Raw genomic sequence first — 19,437 nt, 5'->3', positions numbered from 1 at the left:
TAGTGGTAGTGATGGGGGAAAAAGTATAAGCATAGTCGCCAGATCAAGACTTGTTCCCCCACTTTAATTTCCCCTTCTACCACGCTATTCCCCACGCTTCCGCCACGGCACGGTCACGTGACGAAACATAAAATTGTTGCAAAATCGAATTGTTTTCTCTTTAAAATTGATTTTGAGAAAATGAGACAAAGTAAAAGTTTTTTCTTTGACAGGAATCTAATTGCCGCCGAGTAGTGTAAACAGGTATTTATTCAATTGCCAAAGACTTAACAAAATGGCAGCACAGAACTTTGTTAAAAAGTCAGTCCAGTCCCCTTAATAATTTAATAAAATATCAGAAATTATGTAAAACATACCTAACAATAATAGAGACATCTATCCACTTTTATTCGTCGTGTTACAATCGATGGAATTGTATGAAATATGTAAAATGAGTATTATATACAGTAGGGTAAGGGACCCAATTATTGTGCTTATATTAATCATAATTACTTTTAAAGCATAACTAATACAGGCACAGTAATTGAGTCCTTTACCCTATCGAATGGTTATTTACATTTAATTTGTCAAAACTTGATATATCTTCGAGAATGCTGCTTCCAAGGTTTTGCCCCACGCCTCGGCCACTTCGGGTGTGAACTCTTTTCCAAGTGCATGACTAAGAACCTCCACTATCACCTCCTTCAAGTTCTACAAATAGATTAGATTGCGAATCTTAGAACACGTTGATATTCGATCGCTGTATCTCAGGAGAAAAACTGTTATAACTTTCCAAAAAGAAATGGGACAGGGACGTACCTAGGCAAATTTTAGAGAGCAAAGCCTCCACTTTTACCCTGCTAAATTGTTTTTTCCCCGTGTAAATATCTTGCGGTATAAACGGAGCGCGAATACGACAATAGGTTGTTTCAAACAATTCACAGATTCAAACATTTTTACGAATGTCGAAAAAATTTTCTGCGACTAAAACCGGCACGGATTTAAACAATGTAGTCTCCCCTTTACAACGAACCCGGAAAAATCGATGCACGACTTTTTCTTGCTGTTTTATCGCACTTTGAATGGAACGTGGGTTAAACTTTCCCTCGGGAAACCAGAAATGTTTAACTTTTTTTCATGCAGTCCTGTAAATTTTGCCGAGAAAACGCCGAAAATCCAAGTTTCGATCCTAGGAGATCACTAGTTCAAAAGTTATGCGTGCGTAAAGATGTGCGATTTTCAGCGATTGTACGGATCTGAAAAATTTTTTTCGCGACTCGAACCACGACCAATTTGAAGATTAAAGTTTCCTCTTTGCAACGACCCCAAACAAATGTCGTACAATTTTTTTATAGCAGTTTTATAGTACATTGATCGAAACGGGTACCGCAAGTTATTGCTTTCTCTAAAAATGGTATCTTCTTGGGGACGATTAATCCTCATTAATTATTCTACTATTTAAGTATACGATTGAAATACCTGAAATTCCTCCTTTCTCTGTCCGCGTTTTTTGTGCCGCTCAGCCAAGCTGATTAGGCTCGCCTCCATTAATTCCGGGTCGTGCAAGGATTCGATAACAGTATTTAATGTTGCAATTATGCTCGCACAATGGGCTTGAAACTTTTTATTGGCTGCCAGTTCGGTTACTGGGATGTCCTTGAACGGTTCGAAGGATTGCTGGTACTCCGGATATGTGGTAAAAAATCTGAAATAGTGATTAATGAAAATGCATTAAATTTACAAAAGTATTCTAAGAAGATTCTAGAAGGATTCTAATGACTATTGCACAGACTTATCATAAATTGTAACTTCTGCTTGACCTCTCGGAGAACGTAGTAAAGGAGATTTGAAGTGAACAACCCTAATCTACATAGCCAGCAATCATCCCATTTGGAAATAATACATTCCGCGGAAAATTTCATAATTCTGCTAGAACAATTGAGTCTATTGCCCTAGTCATTTCTTTGATGAATAAATTATATGTTCTATTGATAAATAATCGTTTCTTTTGTACGAAGAGTTGAAGAAGAATCTTTTTATGAAAAAAGGGTGAGAGGAATTTATGTATGTTTAAAATGTATGCATTTCTATTTGAAAAAATAATGCAGTTGCAGGTAGAGGTATTACTTTTTATTTATCGATTTGTTTATTTTGAACCATTTGACATTTTCCTGTAACTGCACTGCTAATGGAGTTATAATACCACGTATATGTTACGTGGTGTATGTGTACATACATGTATTCATACGTAGTAGATAACAATGATATATATGTAAAACTCTGTATGAATTCTTTTCGCAGAGTTTATCAATGAAAGATTTCAATCTGAATAATCTCTGTGATAACACGTGACGATTGACTTGGATTGCAGACATCGATAAATTAATTTAGCAAACATATTAAACTGTGGAAAGATAATCATACGCGATCATGAATGTGATATTTTGATGGAGTTTGCATTTTTATCGATCGGAAGTGCTCTTCAGATTGAAAATAAATTCTTTGAAATTATTGAGAATTATCTGTTGACAATGAATTTTATCGCCATCAATTTTCCTGATGACGAAATTCTTTTTAACCGACTGTAACATCGCGGATGTTCTTACAAACGAATGATGTAGTAAATGAAATGGATTATCAGAAATTTTTCATGGTATTTTTAATTTCCAATTATTTTCGACTTCACTTTTCGAACAACTTTACACAATAATGATAATACAGTATACAGTATGTTTAGAAAATATAAGATATATTTTCTAGCAGTTATTAAATAATTTGATGCTTTTAAATGAGTTCTTAAACCCAACATGATGAACAAACTCCGACCAAGCAACTTCCTCATGGTGCATTTACTTATTCGGGTAATGCTAAAATTAGTGGCGCGCTTAATGGGATGCTTAATAACTCGGTAATTATTCACGCAAAATACATGTACAGCTGGCGAATTGAAAATTATTCAATGTTAGCTTTCAGAAGATATAATAAGAGATAAATAGCATTGTTTAAAAATTTGAATGTGACCGACACAGGACTCTTCAAGATCATCCTCCTCGTTAAATCAAACAATTATCATCGCGGCGTAATTAGCATCTCCCTTAGAGGCATGCAACGTTAAAGAATTAATTATACAATATTCATTTACAGCGAACATACTGACAGAATACATAGTATGTGATACAGTTACATAACAAATTAAAACTGTCTGAAATCTTATCTTTTTGTCAGACATTGTCAAGTGCATACGTTCCGAAAAATTAAAGAATTACTGCGATATTTTTTCCTCAACGAAATTACAATCATATGCAATACAAAACAGATTTTTTACATTTTTTATATAGATCTACACAAAAAGTATAAAACGACATTTAGTATTTTCTAAAAATTTTCTCTATTCAGACCAGTAGCAATATTTCCAAAATTTCTTTTTTTCTCCGTGCAGTAAACAAACTGATCTAACTTCTCAAAAAAAAAAAAAATCCAAGTCGTATGGTTCAGTCTTGAAAAAGTTTGAAAGTCACGGTATAAGGACCCAAATACTGTGGGGGTACCAATTACCGTGCCTATACTAATTATACTTATTTTTAAAGCATAACGGATTTTAATGAGAAAAATTTAATATCCATTATGCTTTAAAAATAAGTAAGCGCCAAGACTCCGTAGATTGGCGATAAGGTAGAGTGACACAGTTACCGACAAAAATAGGCGAAAAATGGTTTCACGTGCCGCAACTTTTCGTCCTTATATGAGAATATTTTTCGCTGGGAAAGGGCTCATTCGAAAGAGGAAGGTTCAATCTAGCGCGCGCTGGTCACGAGCTGGCGAGATTATGCAGATATTTGGTAACATAAGCGTTAGAAGTAGGCCAAAAATTGACGATGCGTACGCCGTGGAATCCAAGCATTTTTATGCCATTGGACGAGTTTTCTGGATGAAATCGAGAGTAGCGCGCGCTAGAAAATATCTCCGGCTACAAATTGAGCTATATTTTGTCTTGATTCTCTGCGAAATAAAGCGAAAATCTTGAAGCACGTTTCTGGGCGTCAGAATTCATAATATCGGTAATACAGAGTAAAAAATGTGACAAGTTTAGTCACAGACTTAAGGGGGCCGGCATGGTTTGAAATCCATATACGTATGCAAGGGTCAAAACCTTTTCAAACTACCGCTTCAATATTGCAATGAGCAGTTTAGAAGTGGTCAATTGTGTTTCCTAAAAGTCCAATCTACGTCTGTATAGAGCCCAAATTGCGAATTTCCACCTCGTCGTGGAGTAATTTGTAATATTCGGCTGAAAATTCGAATTCTGAAGCAAGTATGACGTCACAAGATGGCTGCCGCTGAAAGATTCTCTTAATTTCGAGAGATTTAGAGTTCGTATCGAAAAAAAGACTCCATACAGACGTAGCAAAGACATGTACAAACAAGGTGGTATGCATTTTTAATTGATTACTTACTTATTTAAGACGTAAAATGTCTAGAAAAAAGGCACAGTATAACATAGCGTGACAGTCTTAAGACCCGCCGGATCAAGACCAAGATGGATCTTAAGTCTGTGTCTGAAGGCTGTGAATGGATATTATACAGCAGTAACCGGCCTGCTGACTCTGAAAAAGTCACGTGACTATCCCGGGCCTATATAGGCAGAGTAAGTGGTACCACAGTAAATGGGTCCCTTGCCCTAGTATTTTTGTTTCAGAGTCGGACGGCTTTCATCAGCCATTGTGCGCTTCCGCGATTAGGCAGCGTCTTCGCGTAGAAAGCATGTAACGGGTCCGGTGTCATAACAGATCCGTGACGCCACCCGGGTTGTCAGAGCCGGTCTCGCGAACCCGACAGTCAAAAGCGGTCAAACACGCCGGCACTTACGCGGTCATCACAGCCACGCCGGAGCCGACTTCATCCTTTCTGATCACGGCCCACGTGTTCTGCACCAGTCTCTTCTGCCTCCCCGTCAGTCCCGTCGCCTCGTCCACTCGGTTGTCGTCGACGTAGATCCCGAAGAGCCGCAGAAACGCTGCCATGGCCCGGCGACGTTCAAGTACTGCGATCTTTCGCAAGAGAATCACAAAGTTCTGCTCAAGTCAACGCAGACGAGAATCTCCGGCGCGCGAACCGCGGCAAGAAGGACAATAGAAAATTCCCGAGACAAAGAGAACGATCCGAGGTGGATTCGGAGTTACGCGAAATCCCCACAAAGCCGCCCTGTGCTTTACGCTCCATTTTATTCCGGTCGCGATCGAACGTTTCCGGGATGACAGTGACGTTAAGTAAAATCGAAAGCTATCGGAACGTTTCGGGCGTCGAAAATTGATCGGTCGCGGAACGATCGCTGCGAACAAAAGCCGCGGAACAGCTACCCGGCGACTGGAACGACTGCTGTTTAGTTTTCAATTTTTGCAAATTTTTTTCGGGCAAGAATGAAATTGTATTTTCAGATTCTGTCGTTCGCGATAGCCACGGGCGGACGTCAACTTTGCAGAATCCGCGGTGCGCCGAAGAACGCGGACTTGTTGGATAGACGAATGACCGATCGAACGGAACGGTGTCTTCGTGGTGATTTCGGGGAACGCGTATCGATCCGGCTGGATCGTTGCGATCGCGGGAGCGAGCGGGCGAGCGTTTCGATCGGAGCCGAGGGCAATTACCGTAATTTCGTGGGATATGTCACGTGCCACGGTGCGCCCGTCGTGTTTCGATTCACTGAGTCGACGATACGGTTCACCGGCGACTATCTCGGCTCCTCTCAGAGCTGGACTAACCGCCGCCTCCTGGCTGTCTAATGCTGTTTTACATCTATCCCCTCCAGGTCGACGCCAACGCCATTAATGCCACGCGTTCAGACGATTAAAATAACTGAGGCGAAAGCCACTGTCTCGGCCGAGAACAGCTGGTCAATCGTCTGTTCGACTCCAGCGTCTCCAGGCCATCTTTTGGCGTCCATTCGGTGCCACCGACTATGTATCCTGGCACCCCGCGATCACTATCGATCGGCGATCGATCCTCTTCCAATTCGACGTTCGGTTGGATATAATTGAAAATTATTGTCAAATTACAATAATAATAATAAAAGCAATAATTACGGTTAATTACTGTTATTATTATTGTTGTTGTTGTTATTTTTAATTAGTAATTATTCATTTACAGTTACTCAAAAACAATTGGAAATTATTCGATTTGTTGCTGATTGGAGGTAATTGAAACTGATCGACTTTTCAATGAGCTAAGAATAATTGAAAAGGTGCAGTATAAAATATATTGGTCTGGTTGAGAATAATTGACGATTGATTAAAAGAAAATGAATTGAATGTCACTTGAATTGTTAAGTAATAATAGTAGAAACTAACTTGAAGATCCATAGAATTGTTACAGAATGATGATAACAATAATAATCGAAGGTCGATAGAGTTATTGAGTAATAATTGTGCAATACAATTGAATAGCGACATAATTATATAGTACAGTTCGAAGTAATTATTGCTGTCGGTTGAAAGTGATTGAAAATAATCGAATTTCGAAAGAGCTGATATAATCGAATTGAACGTTCAGGTAATTGAAAGTAATTGACGCTACAGATAATTGTAGGTGGTGCCGTTAATTAATTGTCGATGAATTATGACAAATACTTCAAATTAGATCGAGTTATGAAGTTTCGAAGTCTCCGCTTTATCATCGTCAATTTCAATCACGATTTAATCTATTACAATGATCGATATTACGCTATACAACGCAATCATTTCCTTTGGGATTGTACTATGTGAATGGGAATACCAAGGGTCAGCTACCATACAGAATTCATCTCAAGTGACTGAGTAAATTGACAAGAAATTCATTATGCCGAAAACATGTAAAAAATTCAATTTTCTTTCAATTTCGTACTCTGGCAACGCCATGGACTCCGTCATCTTCCCGCCATATTGTTTCAACAACCCTAATCTCAAAATGCGTTACACGAAGGACATTACCCAAGTGTCACACCTATTTTTTTCAACCCCCATATCTGGGGGCCCTCAAAGTTGAGGGTGAAAACAGCCCTCAAATTTGGGGGTGAAAACCCTATTTTTGCTAATATCTCGAGTACTAGAGGATATAGCACAATGATTTTTTTTAAATTTGTGTGTTTCCCATCAAGGAATATTTAAAAAATTCATCTTTTTCTGAAATCTTTTTATATGGCTACATTCCTTGATCGAAAACACACAAATTTAAAGAAAAAATCTAATTCCCGAGATATTAGCAAGAATAGGGTTTTCACCCCCAACTTTGAGGGCTATTTTCGCCCCCCAGATTTGCGCCATTGCAGATAAAAAAAAATACGTGTCAAATATTTTTCAAGAAACTATATCCTGCATAAAGTTACACTTGGGTAATGTCCTTTGTTAGACCAACAAAAAAAAATCAAGCGTATCAAATACCACAAAGAACGTGCTGCTTTCTATCGACACGGTATCGCTAAAGTTAATTTAAGATGACGAAAGCTCGGCACAGAAGTTCGCCGCGTTGTCCATTATCAAACGACAGATATTGACAGGTCAAGGAAGAGGCAATGAAATTTTTTTTTAACGCATCATTGTTCGAGCATCGGGTCCAAGGTCGGACAGGTAAATTAACATAAAAGAGAAAAAGAAAAGAAGAAGAGAGATCGGTAACAAGCAGTATGACTGATAATGCGGAAGACGTCACGGGAATAGAAAAAGTGCCGTCAGATAACCGATTACTGATTAACGGCTACGATAAATTCTAGAGAACAACACATATTGCAACATAAGGACATGATCGCAATCGCAACGTACAAGACCAACGATAATTATCGTTATTTCTAACGGTGGAACATCGATCTTATCATTCGTTCGAGATGTTGAGCGTCAATAAAGTCGAACATTTATATATCTTACCGCAGTTAGGGTACACTCCGCGCGAAAGTAACGTCGAGGTGATCCAGGTAAGCTGTCGCTTTATATAGTTACTGTTTATAGTCGGCGGTTCGGTGAAAGTTCAGTCATTTCGGTGTCGAACTGTGTTACGGGTATTAAACGTTTACCGCTGTCTAACGACTACCGCTAGATCCCGCGTCGGAAACTGTCGATCTTCCAACCGCCGTCGCGTCGTGGTGATCGATCGGACAGCGATGTGCCCCGGCTCGTTTTAAAGGGTAAACCTTGCTCTTTCGATACCGCTAATTAGCACCGTCTCGGAGGCGGGTTCTGCAAACAGGAATCGTGTCGAAAGTGTAGATCTTCTTGACAGATTTTCACAGACAGATTTTCTCGACAGATTTTACTGGAGTTGGAATATTAGAGTTGTTACAACGTTGTGGATAAACATTGGGTAACAATGTACCTGGCCTGCTCTTTTGATACAGCTGATTAGCGCTGCCTGTGACAATAGTTCCCCCACAGAAATCCGCCTGGAAGAGAAGATTCGGTTCTAGAATATTTCAGGAATTAATTGTAACTTTGTGAAAAACACATTCCAAACTAATTTTCGGAGCTCATTCTCCGCACCTTCGAGGCTTAGCATTATTTAATTTTTGACGTCAAGTAGGTTCGGAGTTATCGAAGTTTTTGTGACTCTCGCGCGCCTAAATTACACGCACGCAACGTACAGCTCTGTTGGCCGGGTTGCCGCATTCTAGGCGGATATTTAATTGACAATTACTAAAAGACGGAGCCGAAACCACAATTTTTTTACTCTTCATTTTCGTCTTATATTGTCGTGGAGAACCACCCCTTGAATTTTCTCTCACCTGCAGTCGAACATTTTGTATATACAGTGTGTCCCACGAGCTCTGTCCACTCGAATATCTTGGTTATTTAAAATACGAGAAAATGTTACTCACGGAAGTTGTAGGGTTTGAGAAACTACATAATAGAGGATATTCTTGCAAATGGAGGCGTACTCGTATTGTTTGAAATAACTAAGGTGTTCAAGTGGAAAGACTTCGTGGGACACATATATATTGAATATCTTCTTTTTAAATATTTGTTACGCTTTAGAAATAAGTATAATTAATATGGGCACTGTGATTGGTACCCCACAGTGATTACCGTAGGCGTTGTACATATTTGCGTAACTTCCGGAGTAGAAGTCACGCGGTAAAGCGGGAACGGTTCTTCATTGAGAAAGTTTCGCGTTTCGACTGGGCGTTCGGAAAGTTTGGCCCGGTAGATCGTCGAGGAGAAAAGCTCGAAGCCTCCACTCTCGTAAACGTAAGTCTTTTTCTTGATTTTTTAAGATATTCTCGCGCCGCATCTTCTTCCCAACATTTTGCAAATTCGAATTTCGTCACCGATGCTCTATCGCGCGAGTTACTTTTCCTGATTCACTTTTAAATCTCGCCCGCGTCCGACGCGATAACGCGTTCGATCCTGCGTGTCAATCTTCGATTAAAAGCGGTGCAATCACAATGTCCTCAGAGAGTTACGATAAACAATATCATTTTTGCTACGATTACATAGTGCCCGCTGATAAAATCTTACAGTGAATTACGCAATAAATGTTTATCTCTCGTCGAACTTCCAACATAATTGTCTCGCAGATTTCCGCGTGTCGATCATTGGAACCGATTATTACCGGGATTACCGGATTATTTGTTTTTTTCTTCTTTTGTACAATATTGTACTTTCAACTTCGGCTTCTTCAGATATCCGATGTCTTTGTATATTATACAAGACATCGTTTGGACATTTGAAAAGTAATTAAAGCGGATAGGATACTGGAAGCTCGTCAATTTTTGCGAATGTTTAAATAAAAAATCCAAGCAGCTAAACAAACGAACGTTTATTCGATCTTTAAAGACTATTCTCCCAAATCTAACGATTATAAACAAAAAATTAGTGTTATTCATAAGTACACAATAAACCGAAACAAAAGTTACAAAACAACGATATCCACCATTCTCGGGGGAAACAGAACGAAAATCGTAGTGGTAAAAAGTTACAAATATTTAACATTTTTATGCTAACAATAGGCGACGTCCGTTACCCTAATGTGGCACGTCAAATTGGTACGAACATAAATTAAGGGGACTGAGAGATAAAATCGTCGAAAAGACGAAATGTCTTTTATTCCGAAAGAAATTAAGGCTAAACTTCACTTCAGGAAACCAGAAAATTTTAACTTCTTTTTATGTAGTCCTGTAGATTTTGGCGAGAAAATTCCAAAAATCCAAGTTTTAAGCCTAGGAGATCAGTAGCTTCAAAGTTATGCGTGTGTAATGTTGAGAGATTTTAAGCGTTTCTGACAGGTAAGGTTAGGTTCGTATGAGGGCCGACTACGATTGCAAATCTACGTTATCGACATTAGACGTAGCGCAACGTACAAACCAACACGCATAACATTTGAACTACTATCTCCTAGCATTGAAACTTGGATTTTCAGAATTTTCTCGCCAAAATCTACAGGATTGCATAAGAAAAAGTTAAAAATTTCTGGTTTCTGGAGGTAAAGTTTAACAGAAGTTAAAATTTGTAAAAAAGAAGTTAGTCCAGTCCCCTTAACAATTTAATAAAAGTATCGGAAAGATTTGTAGCGTTGCAATTGTATAAAACATGTGAAATACTGTATCTCGTATACAGTATCGAACGCTTAAGTATACAGTATCCATACTTAAGCAGTCAAAACTTGATAAATCTTCGAGAACGCTGCTTCCAAGGTTTTGCTCCATGCCTCGGCCACTTCCGGTGTGAATTGTTTTCCAAGTGCTTTACGAAGAACCTCCATTACCACCTCCTTCAAGTTCTACAAATAAATTAGGTTGCGAATCTTAGTACACGTTGAGATTCGATCGCTGTACCTTAGGGGAAAAATTGTTATAACTTTCCAAAAAGAAATCGGACAGGGACGTACCTAGACTAATTTTAGAGAGCGAAGCCTCCACTTTTACCCTGCTAAATTGTTTTTTCCCCGTGTAAATATCTTGCGGTATAAACGGAGCGCAAATGCGACAATAGGTTGTTTCAAACAATTCGCAAATTCAAACGTTTCTACGGATGTCGAAAAAATTTTCTGCTACTAAAACCGGCACGGATTTAAACAATGTAGTCTCCCCTTTACAACGAACCCGGAAAAATCGATGCACGACTTTTTCTTGCTGTTTTATCGCACTTTGAATGGAAGGTGGGTTAAACTTTCCCTCGGGAAACCAGAAATGTTTAACTTTTTTTCATGCAGTTCTGTAAATTTTGCCGAGAAAACGCCGAAAATCCAAGTTTCGATCCTAGGAGATCACTAGTTCAAAAGTTATGCGTGCGTAAAGATGTGCGATTTTCAGCGATTGTACGGATCTGAAAATTTTTTTCGCGACTCGAACCACGACCAATTTGAAGATTGAAGTTTCCCCTTTGCAACGACCCCAAATTGGGTACAAATGTCGTACAATTTTGTTATAGCAGTTTTATAGTACATTGAACGAAACGGGTACCGCAAGTTATTGCTTTCTCTAAAAATGGTATCTTCTTGGGGACGATTAATCCTCATTAATTATTCTACTATTTAAGTATTCGATTGAAATACCTGAAATTCCTCCTTTGTCTGTCCGCGTTTTTTATGCCGCTCAGCCAAGCTGATTAGGCTCGCCTCCATTAATTCCGGGTCATGCAAGGATTCGATAACAGTATTTAATGTTGCAATTATGCTCGCACAATGGGCTTGAAACTTTTTATTGGCTGCCAGTTCGGTTACTGGGATGTCCTTGAACGGTTCAAAGGACTGTTGATACTCCGGGTATTTGGTAAAAAATCTGAAAACCATCGTCCAACAATTCCCGTCCGTTACAAATTAAACATACGGAAACGCATTTCTGCAAAGTATTCTAAGAAGACTCTGGAAGGATTCTAATGACTGTTTCGCAAACTTATCATAAATCGTGATTTCTGCTTGACCTCCCGGAACACGTAGTAAAGGGAATCCGTGCTGAACAACCCTAATCTAGCCAGCAATCATCCCATTTGCAAATAATCCATTCTGCATTCTGCAGAAAATTTCGTTTGTTAAAGTAGTTTAAGCAATTCTGCTGGAACTATTGCGTTTATCGTGCTGGTAGTTTATTCGATGAACAATTTATGTACTACGTTAATTAAGATTATAATATATTATCACTTTATCATATTATTATTATTTTATATAACATTTGGTTCGTAAAAAACTGTGTACATCAACTTGGAAAGGAGTTGAAAGTTGGCAACTAATTAAAAATCACTTTTAACAAATTGAATGTACTAAAAACTAATCGCAAATTCGTCGGAAACAAGTAGGAAAGTATAATGATTGTTACAATTGCATTTCGCGATTGCGCTGATCCATGCACTGTTATAAAAAACGCTCGACGATAAAGTTTGATAAACAGTGCAAAACTAGTCTGTGTGAAATTTTCTTCGTCTGCAATGAGAACAGAGTTACATACAGTCTGTTTACTAGATTTTCATCCTGCGAATCATCGTTTATCGACTACGAGAAAAGAATTCTCGTCGAGGAGCTGATGCAACGAAGTGGAAAACTGTTTTTATCAGTGAACGTACATGTCCCGGACTTGTCAGTGTCTTCGTGTAGAAAGTAACAGTTGTCATAACAGATCCGTGACGACACTCGGGTTATCAGAGTCGATCTCGCGAACCCGACAGTCAAAAGCGGTCAAACACGCCGGCACTTACGCGGTCATCACAGCCACGCCGGAGCCGACTTCATCCTTTCTGATCACGGCCCACGTGTTCTGCACCAGTCTCTTCTGCCTCCCCGTCAGTCCCGTCGCCTCGTCCACTCGGTTGTCGTCGACGTAGATCCCGAAGAGCCGAAGAAACGCTGCCATGGCCCGGCGACGTTCAAGTACTGCGATCTTTCGCAACAGAATCACAAAGTTCTGCTCAAGTCAACGCAGACGAGAATCTCCGGCGCGTGAACCGCGGCAAGAAGGACAATAGAAAATTCCCGAGACAAAGAGAACGATCCGAGGTGGATTCGGAGTTACGCGAAATCCCCACAAAGCCGCCCTGTGCTTTACGCTCCATTTTATTCCGGTCGCGATCGAACGTTTCCGGGGTGACAGTGACGTTAAGTAAAATCGAAAGCTATCGGAACGTTTCGGGCGTCGAAAATTGATCGGTCGCGGAACGATCGCTGCGAACAAAAGCCGCGGAACAGCTACCCGGCGACTGGAACGACTGCTGTTTAGTTTTCAGTTTTTGCAAATTTTTTTCGGGCAAGAATGAAATTGTATTTTCAGATTCTGTCGTTCGCGATAGCCACGGGCGGACGTCAACTTTGCAGAATCCGCGGTGCGCCGAAGAACGCGGACCTGTTGGATAGACGAATGACCGATCGAACGGAACGGTGTCTTCGTGGTGATTTCGGGGAACGCGTATCGGTCCGGCTGGATCGTCGCGATCGCGGGAGCGAGCGAGCGAGCGTTTCGATCGGAGCCGTGGGCAATTACCGTAATTTCGTGCGATATGTCACGTGCCACGGTGTGCCGTCGTGTTTCAATTCGCTGAATCGGTGACACGGTTGGATGGCGACTAGCTCGGTTCCTCTCAGTGCTGGACTAACCGCCGCCTCCTGGCTGTCTAATGCTGTTTTACATCTATCCCCTCCAAGGCGACGCCGACGCCATTAATGCCACGCGTTTAAACGATTAAAATAAACGCAGCGAAAGCCACCGTCTCGTCTCGGAGCAGTTTGTCAATCATTTGTTCGACTCCAGTCCGTCATTCGCCGTCCAGCATCACCCGCCGACTATCCTGGCGCCCGACCATCTTGGCGAGTAGATCGAATGCAGAATTGAAAAGAGAAAAAAACATTCAGAGAATGCTGTTGCACGATTTCCATCTGATTACCACTGTTATGAAAAGAAATATATTTTGCATGAAAATCAGCACTGTATTCTATGCGAGGAAGGATGATTACCCTTGGAATATAAATAGTTTCAATTTCTTTGGTACAGGGTCGGGGGACAGATGAGGGGAGGGAGCACGATGTGAGGGGAAAAAGTTACCCCTCCTCTGCCGGTACTGAAGTATGCACGTCAGAGACGCAACGCGTCACGTGACCGTGCCGCGATGGAAGTGTGGGGGAATAGCGGGGTAGTAGGGGAAATTTGGAGTGGGGGGACAAGTCTCGATCTGGCAATACTGCTCCAGGGCCGGAGAACTGGGTCCCACGGCCTGCACGCTCAGTGTCGCCAGATTAGGGGAGGGAGCATGAATTGTGGGGAAAAAGTTATCCCTCCCTCTGCCAATACCGGAGGATGCAGAGATTCGTCTGTTGTCACGTGACCGTGCCGCGGTAGAAGGGGAAATTAGAGTGGGGGAACAAGTCTAGATCGAGGGTTAATAATCATTGAAACTTGTATGATATTTTTCAATTAATTTGAAAATTGCAATTTCCATTATTTCTGCGCCGTAGAATTCCGAGACTTGAAAATTGGCTGAAAACAATTGCAAATAACCGGAAAACAATTGTAAACGTAATCGAACAATTGGAAAACAATCGACAACAATTCCGACCTTATAATCCGAGCTCCGATAATAATCGCGTTCGCCAGTATTCGATCCTCCCGACATCGTGGCACGACCGCCCGCCCCGTTTCCATTTGCGGTTTCTCGATAAAGGACATTCGGTTAATCGTCCGGGACCAATTACGACCTAACTCGACTAACCTGATGCGCCGAGTTTATTACTTTAATCGATTAACCTTGCACTGTGTCTTGGCGACGCTGCGTCGCACAGTGGTGCCAAATGGCCAAAAAGCGGCAAAGAATCTGTAAAAACGAAACTGTCCAACGAATTTATTTGAAAATTTGTGGAGAGATTGCCGCAGGTACAACGCTTATTTGGCAAGAAAAAAGTTTTTTGTAAAAAGTTGTTAACATTAAGTGATATGGGCTAATCGAAAATCTCTGTTTTCTGCCCATTTTTTATTTATAGAAGCATACAACAAAACCTTTAATAGATTTTGGTCTGGAACTAATAGTTTTGGCAAGGTGTAGTATTGATCTAACTTTGTGCAAAAAATCACGAGACGCTTTTCGTTCTCAGAAAAGAGATTAGAACTTCTAATCGAAATGTACGTGGAGAACGTCTCCATACGTAACAGTTGATATTTAAATTTAAATTGCGGCGAAAGCATCCAAGCAATAATTTTTTTTTTATTAAATCGCTGCATGAAAACGCTGGACAATCTTCCTTGCACAAATTTCGGCTTTCAAGAAATCCTGACACCACCGACAACCCTAACGGCAATAGCAATCGACCGCTCAGTCGAAATCAATTCGTCAATTCACCGAAGTAAAATAGCGAAAATTCTTTCGTGGTGAAAATGTCGAAATACTTTAACTGAATCATGAAGTATTACGAGTATTGTGAACGAAAGTATTTCAACACGTATTTAGATTTAATAATTTATGTAGATCACTCGCAATTTTTATTTAATAATTTCGAATGGAAGCGTCTCTGTAATTTCAATAATTACAAAATAAAAAATTGTCTGGTCGCAGTGTTGATGGTTTGTTTATATTATAATCTATCTTCTTGGCATATTTTCTTTATGGTTATTGTTCAATTTGGTGCCAGAAAATTACATTTTGGATGAAAAGTTTGCAACTCTGGGTCGGAATGGACCCAAATCCCGCCAGCCAAGGGTCAAACGATGCAAAAACGTAATCTGTTAATACTCTTCTCTACCTTATAGTTCACTGTAACCTCATCTCTTGCAACCTTAATTGTTCGCTCGCAATCGCAATTTTAATTCACCCCGTGCATCTTCTGCGCGACAAAAGAAATCGGATGCACACCTGGCAGGTGCAAAGTTGCGACACTGGATCATTTCACGCGCTAATCACGTATCGTTTCGAAGGTGGATGCGCTCGTTGAGTCGACGCTTTAAATTACATACAGGGTGTCCCGGAAAAAATGTTGTATTTCCTTGAAAAGGATGATTCCCAAGGTCATTCGAAATAACTTTTTCCTTTACGAAAATGTTCTCCGCGGCTTCGTTAAAGAGTTATTAACGAAAAGCACGGGCCAATCAGAGCGCGACTATAGCGGACGAACTCCGGCTCGGCCAATGCCAACGCCGTGCACAGCGGGGCCTGACGTCGGGGCGGTACCAGTCCGCTGTACACGCGTTCCGATTGGTCCGCGGTTTTCGTTAATAACTCCTAAACAGAGCCACGTAGAATATTCTCGTAAAGGGAAAAGTTACTTCAAATGAGCTCAGAAATCACCTCATTCGGGTACAACAGTTTTGCGACACCCTGTATACGTATCTTCATTAGCCAAAGAACGTTCAGTGTCGCGAATACTGTGTACACGAAAATGATTAAGCTTCTGATTGAATTCTTTTCAGACCAAACCGAAAGAGGAAAAGAATTACATAGACAAAATGACAGAAACAGAAGTAACCGATAAAGTAGCGGAAGTAATTGATGGAGAGACACAGTCTGACGTTAAGAAGGAGGATAAGATCGCGATCTATCCTCAGATAATCGCCAGTGTCGTTGGTAATTACTTTTATCGACTATCTTACAGCAACCTAAGTAAAGTAATACAGTTAAGTAATCCTTGTCTTACAATTGATAAGCACCCAGAAATATTACTGAGCTCTATGTAATGCCAATATGCTGTGTTTACAATGTAGCAGCGTCTACCAGGAAGTACTTAGTCATTCAATCCACGGACAATACGTGATTTTTCAATCGAAATTACCAGAACCGCTGCAACGTTCACAACAAAACAATTCGTTGAACATTTACACGAATAACCTTTCAACAGAGTGATTTTTTAAAATTATGAACACTTATGAAGTAAGATAAGGCGAGACAAGTACAGATTGGCATAGTAGCAATTTTGTTATGCGTAGACTGCGGATTTTGACGCAAAATAAAAATTTGCTACATAGACATTATTTTCTTGTTTTTTTTTTAATTCTTTAAATGTTTTTGCTGTTTCGCAGTCTAGATCAGTGTTGGATACGTGTGCCTGCGGCAGGCAGAAAACGCACCCCCCACCAACGTCTCTTTCGTGCAGCGCGCACCTTCGCTGCGCACCGTCCCGCCATGGCCGACCCTTATGCTGTGTATCCACAAAGAGGAAATGAAAGTGCTCACGCTCGGGGTTTTAGTGTCCCCACTTTTCTGCATCATCTTTTTAGCCTGGAACAGAACCTGCATCATCTTTTTAGCCTGGAACAGAACCTGCATCAACTTTTTAGCCTGGACCAGAACCCGCATCATCTTTTTAGCCTGTATTAGGACCTGCATCATCTTTTAGGCTGGATCAGAGCCTACATAGAAGAGCCTCTTTTAACATAGAAGCAGCATCCACTCTGGCATTATTTGGAATCCGTTGCTAATGATACAGGTAAGATTATGCAGGTTCTGGTCCAGGCTAAAAAGATGATGCAGGTTCTGGTCCAGGCTAAAAATTAGACTAGACGGCAGCAATATACCGGGGACCCTAAAATCCCGGGCGTGAACACTCTCATTTCCTCTCTGCTATCCACGTTCACGAGACACCGCTGCGCAGCGAAGGTGCGTGCTGCACGAAAGAGACGTTGGTGGGGGAAAGCAGGCAGCTCAGGGGCCCCTACCGTGCCCACGACTGGTCTAGATTTGGCAAGATTCAAAGGCTAATTAATTGATTTTATTTAAAGCGTATCTAACGTTGCTCGCGGCCGGATTATGCTATGCCTGGCCAACGGTCACCCTGGACTACTACCGAAATCCCAAGTCGACTATCAAGATGACCTCAGTACAGGAGTCCTGGATGGTCACAGCAATGCCGTTGGGTGCCTTAATCGGACCCATCGGGTCTGCTTTGCTGGTGGACCGGGTCGGCAGGAAATGGTTCCTCTTTGCAATTTGCTTGCCGTTCGTTGCCGGCTGGATACTCCTCTACCTTGCCCGCACCTGGGTGTTCCTCTTCATAGGACGGCTTTTCTCAGGCATGCCCACCGGCGCCCTTTGCTCTGTCGTTCCTCTGTATGTCGGGGAAATTGTTGAGACCAAGATCAGAGGAGCAGCGAACATGTTGTTCATTATTTTCCTGAACACAGGGTACATTATCGTTTATGCGATTGGACCTTGGGTCGACCCGAAGGTAATTCTGAAGATTTACAGCTTCACATTATAATACGTGTACTAATTGCAAAATTATATTGGTTATTTATTTGAAGATTAGAGCATCTTCGTCATTCATGATTCTTCTCGCCCAACACAACCGTGTTGTGGTTTACTGTAGAAATCAAAATCCCGCTAACCAGAAAAATTATTCTTCCAGATACTAGCATTAATCTGCCTGGTACCGACATTCCTTATACTCCTCTGGATACCCTGGCTGCCAGAGTCGCCGTACTATTGCCTGAAGAAGAACAATGAGAAAGGGGCGAACCTATCCTTGATCTGGCTGAGGCGCAACACGAACAACACCAAAACGATAGAAGAGATGTCGGAGTTCATGGAACTGGAGAAGAACGGTGGCCTGAAGGAGTTGTTGACGAAACCGGTACACAGGAAAGCTCTGTACATCACGCTGTTGCTGATAGGGGGCCAACAGTTGTCTGGGACGATGGCTATCAATTCATACGCTGGGGTTTTGATCGGGCACATGCACCCGATCTTAACCACGCAATTGGTCCTGGTCATTCTAGGAGTAATCAGCGTAGTTTCTGGCATTGCGACGGCACTCATCATCGACAGGATCGGCAGAAAACCTCTGTTCCTTATCTCGGCGTATATGTGTTCAATTTGCTTAGCCTTGATAGGGACTTACTTTCTTCTCGGGAACCTTCGGTTCAATATGAAACCGTACAATCTAGTGCCGGTTGTGTCGCTTATACTTTATTATGTGACATTCAGCATTGGCTTAGGCAGCATCCCAGCGGTTGTCTGCTCAGAGATCTTCCCCCTAGGTGTGAAGATGTGGGCGTCAGCTCTGACAAACACCGTCGGAGCCCTGCTAGGTTTGATCGTTTCGAAATGCTACCAGCCTATAGTGGATGCCGCGCGCGAGGAGACGATTTTCTATATTTTTTGCGCCGTCGAGCTGATTATTGCCACCACGGCCATCTTTATCATGCCGGAGACGTCGAAGAAGTCCTTCTTGCAGATCCAGAACGAGCTCATGAGCACCACCAAGAGGGACATCAAGGAAGAGGAGAGCACCGAAACCAAGGAGGAACTGGCTTAACGACACGGTTATGATATTGTATATTGTGTAATATAATAAAAATAAAGGATAACCGAGTATTCGAAGCGTGTTCGGTTCTTGAAGAGTGATCGAGGACCAGCCATGGGCCATTTATGGGCCAAAGTACTATGTGTCCATCAGGAGATGGCAGTGAGAAAACTTACCACGTGATATCCTTACTTCGCGCTACACGTCTTCCGCCATTTGTCGAATCGCTCGACAAAGACAGCTAGCTACCTGCTTCCTGGCTCGTGGATGTGGATAGACAGCATAAGTGTCGGC

The 19,437-nt window shown here is 41.4% G+C and overlaps 2 protein-coding genes across 7 annotated transcripts; one reads left to right on the top strand and one right to left on the bottom strand.

Annotated features, from left to right (window-relative positions):
- Positions 1–28: 28 nt before the first annotated feature.
- Positions 29–13,538, bottom strand: Glob1 (globin 1). Of its 3 annotated transcripts, none has more exons than XM_076796711.1 (4): positions 13,406–13,503; positions 4,846–5,027; positions 1,459–1,684; positions 29–690 (listed from the first exon to the last, which is right to left on the bottom strand). In XM_076796711.1, exons 2-4 carry the CDS (start codon positions 4,998–5,000, stop codon positions 559–561), a joined length of 513 nt encoding a protein of 170 aa, XP_076652826.1. In that variant the 5' UTR covers positions 5,001–5,027; positions 13,406–13,503; the 3' UTR covers positions 29–558. The 3 variants fall into 3 exon arrangements, with proteins under 3 accessions (XP_076652826.1, XP_076652827.1, XP_076652825.1); XM_076796712.1 differs by lacking the exon at positions 13,406–13,503 and adding an exon at positions 5,625–5,728; XM_076796710.1 differs by lacking the exons at positions 29–690; positions 1,459–1,684; positions 4,846–5,027 and adding exons at positions 9,742–10,716; positions 11,491–11,716; positions 12,627–12,808 and having other exon boundaries at positions 13,406–13,538.
- Positions 7,760–19,220, top strand: LOC143359043 (facilitated trehalose transporter Tret1). 4 transcript variants are annotated; one of them, XM_076796687.1, is made up of 5 exons: positions 7,850–7,918; positions 9,017–9,185; positions 16,316–16,469; positions 17,621–18,066; positions 18,247–19,220. In XM_076796687.1, the coding sequence occupies exons 3-5, from the start codon at positions 16,352–16,354 to the stop codon at positions 19,153–19,155; spliced, it is 1,473 nt and encodes a 490-aa protein (XP_076652802.1). In that variant the 5' UTR covers positions 7,850–7,918; positions 9,017–9,185; positions 16,316–16,351; the 3' UTR covers positions 19,156–19,220. The 4 variants fall into 4 exon arrangements, with proteins under 4 accessions (XP_076652801.1, XP_076652802.1, XP_076652803.1 ...); XM_076796686.1 differs by lacking the exon at positions 9,017–9,185 and having other exon boundaries at positions 7,760–7,918; XM_076796688.1 differs by lacking the exons at positions 7,850–7,918; positions 9,017–9,185 and adding an exon at positions 13,589–13,728.
- Positions 19,221–19,437: the final 217 nt, after the last annotated feature.

This window comes from Halictus rubicundus, chromosome 11, assembly GCF_050948215.1.
Source record: "Halictus rubicundus isolate RS-2024b chromosome 11, iyHalRubi1_principal, whole genome shotgun sequence".
In the NCBI taxonomy this organism is placed as follows: Eukaryota; Metazoa; Arthropoda; class Insecta; order Hymenoptera; family Halictidae; genus Halictus; species Halictus rubicundus.
The sequence above is the reverse complement of the archived record's forward strand: the minus strand, read 5'-3'. Positions and strand labels throughout refer to the sequence as shown.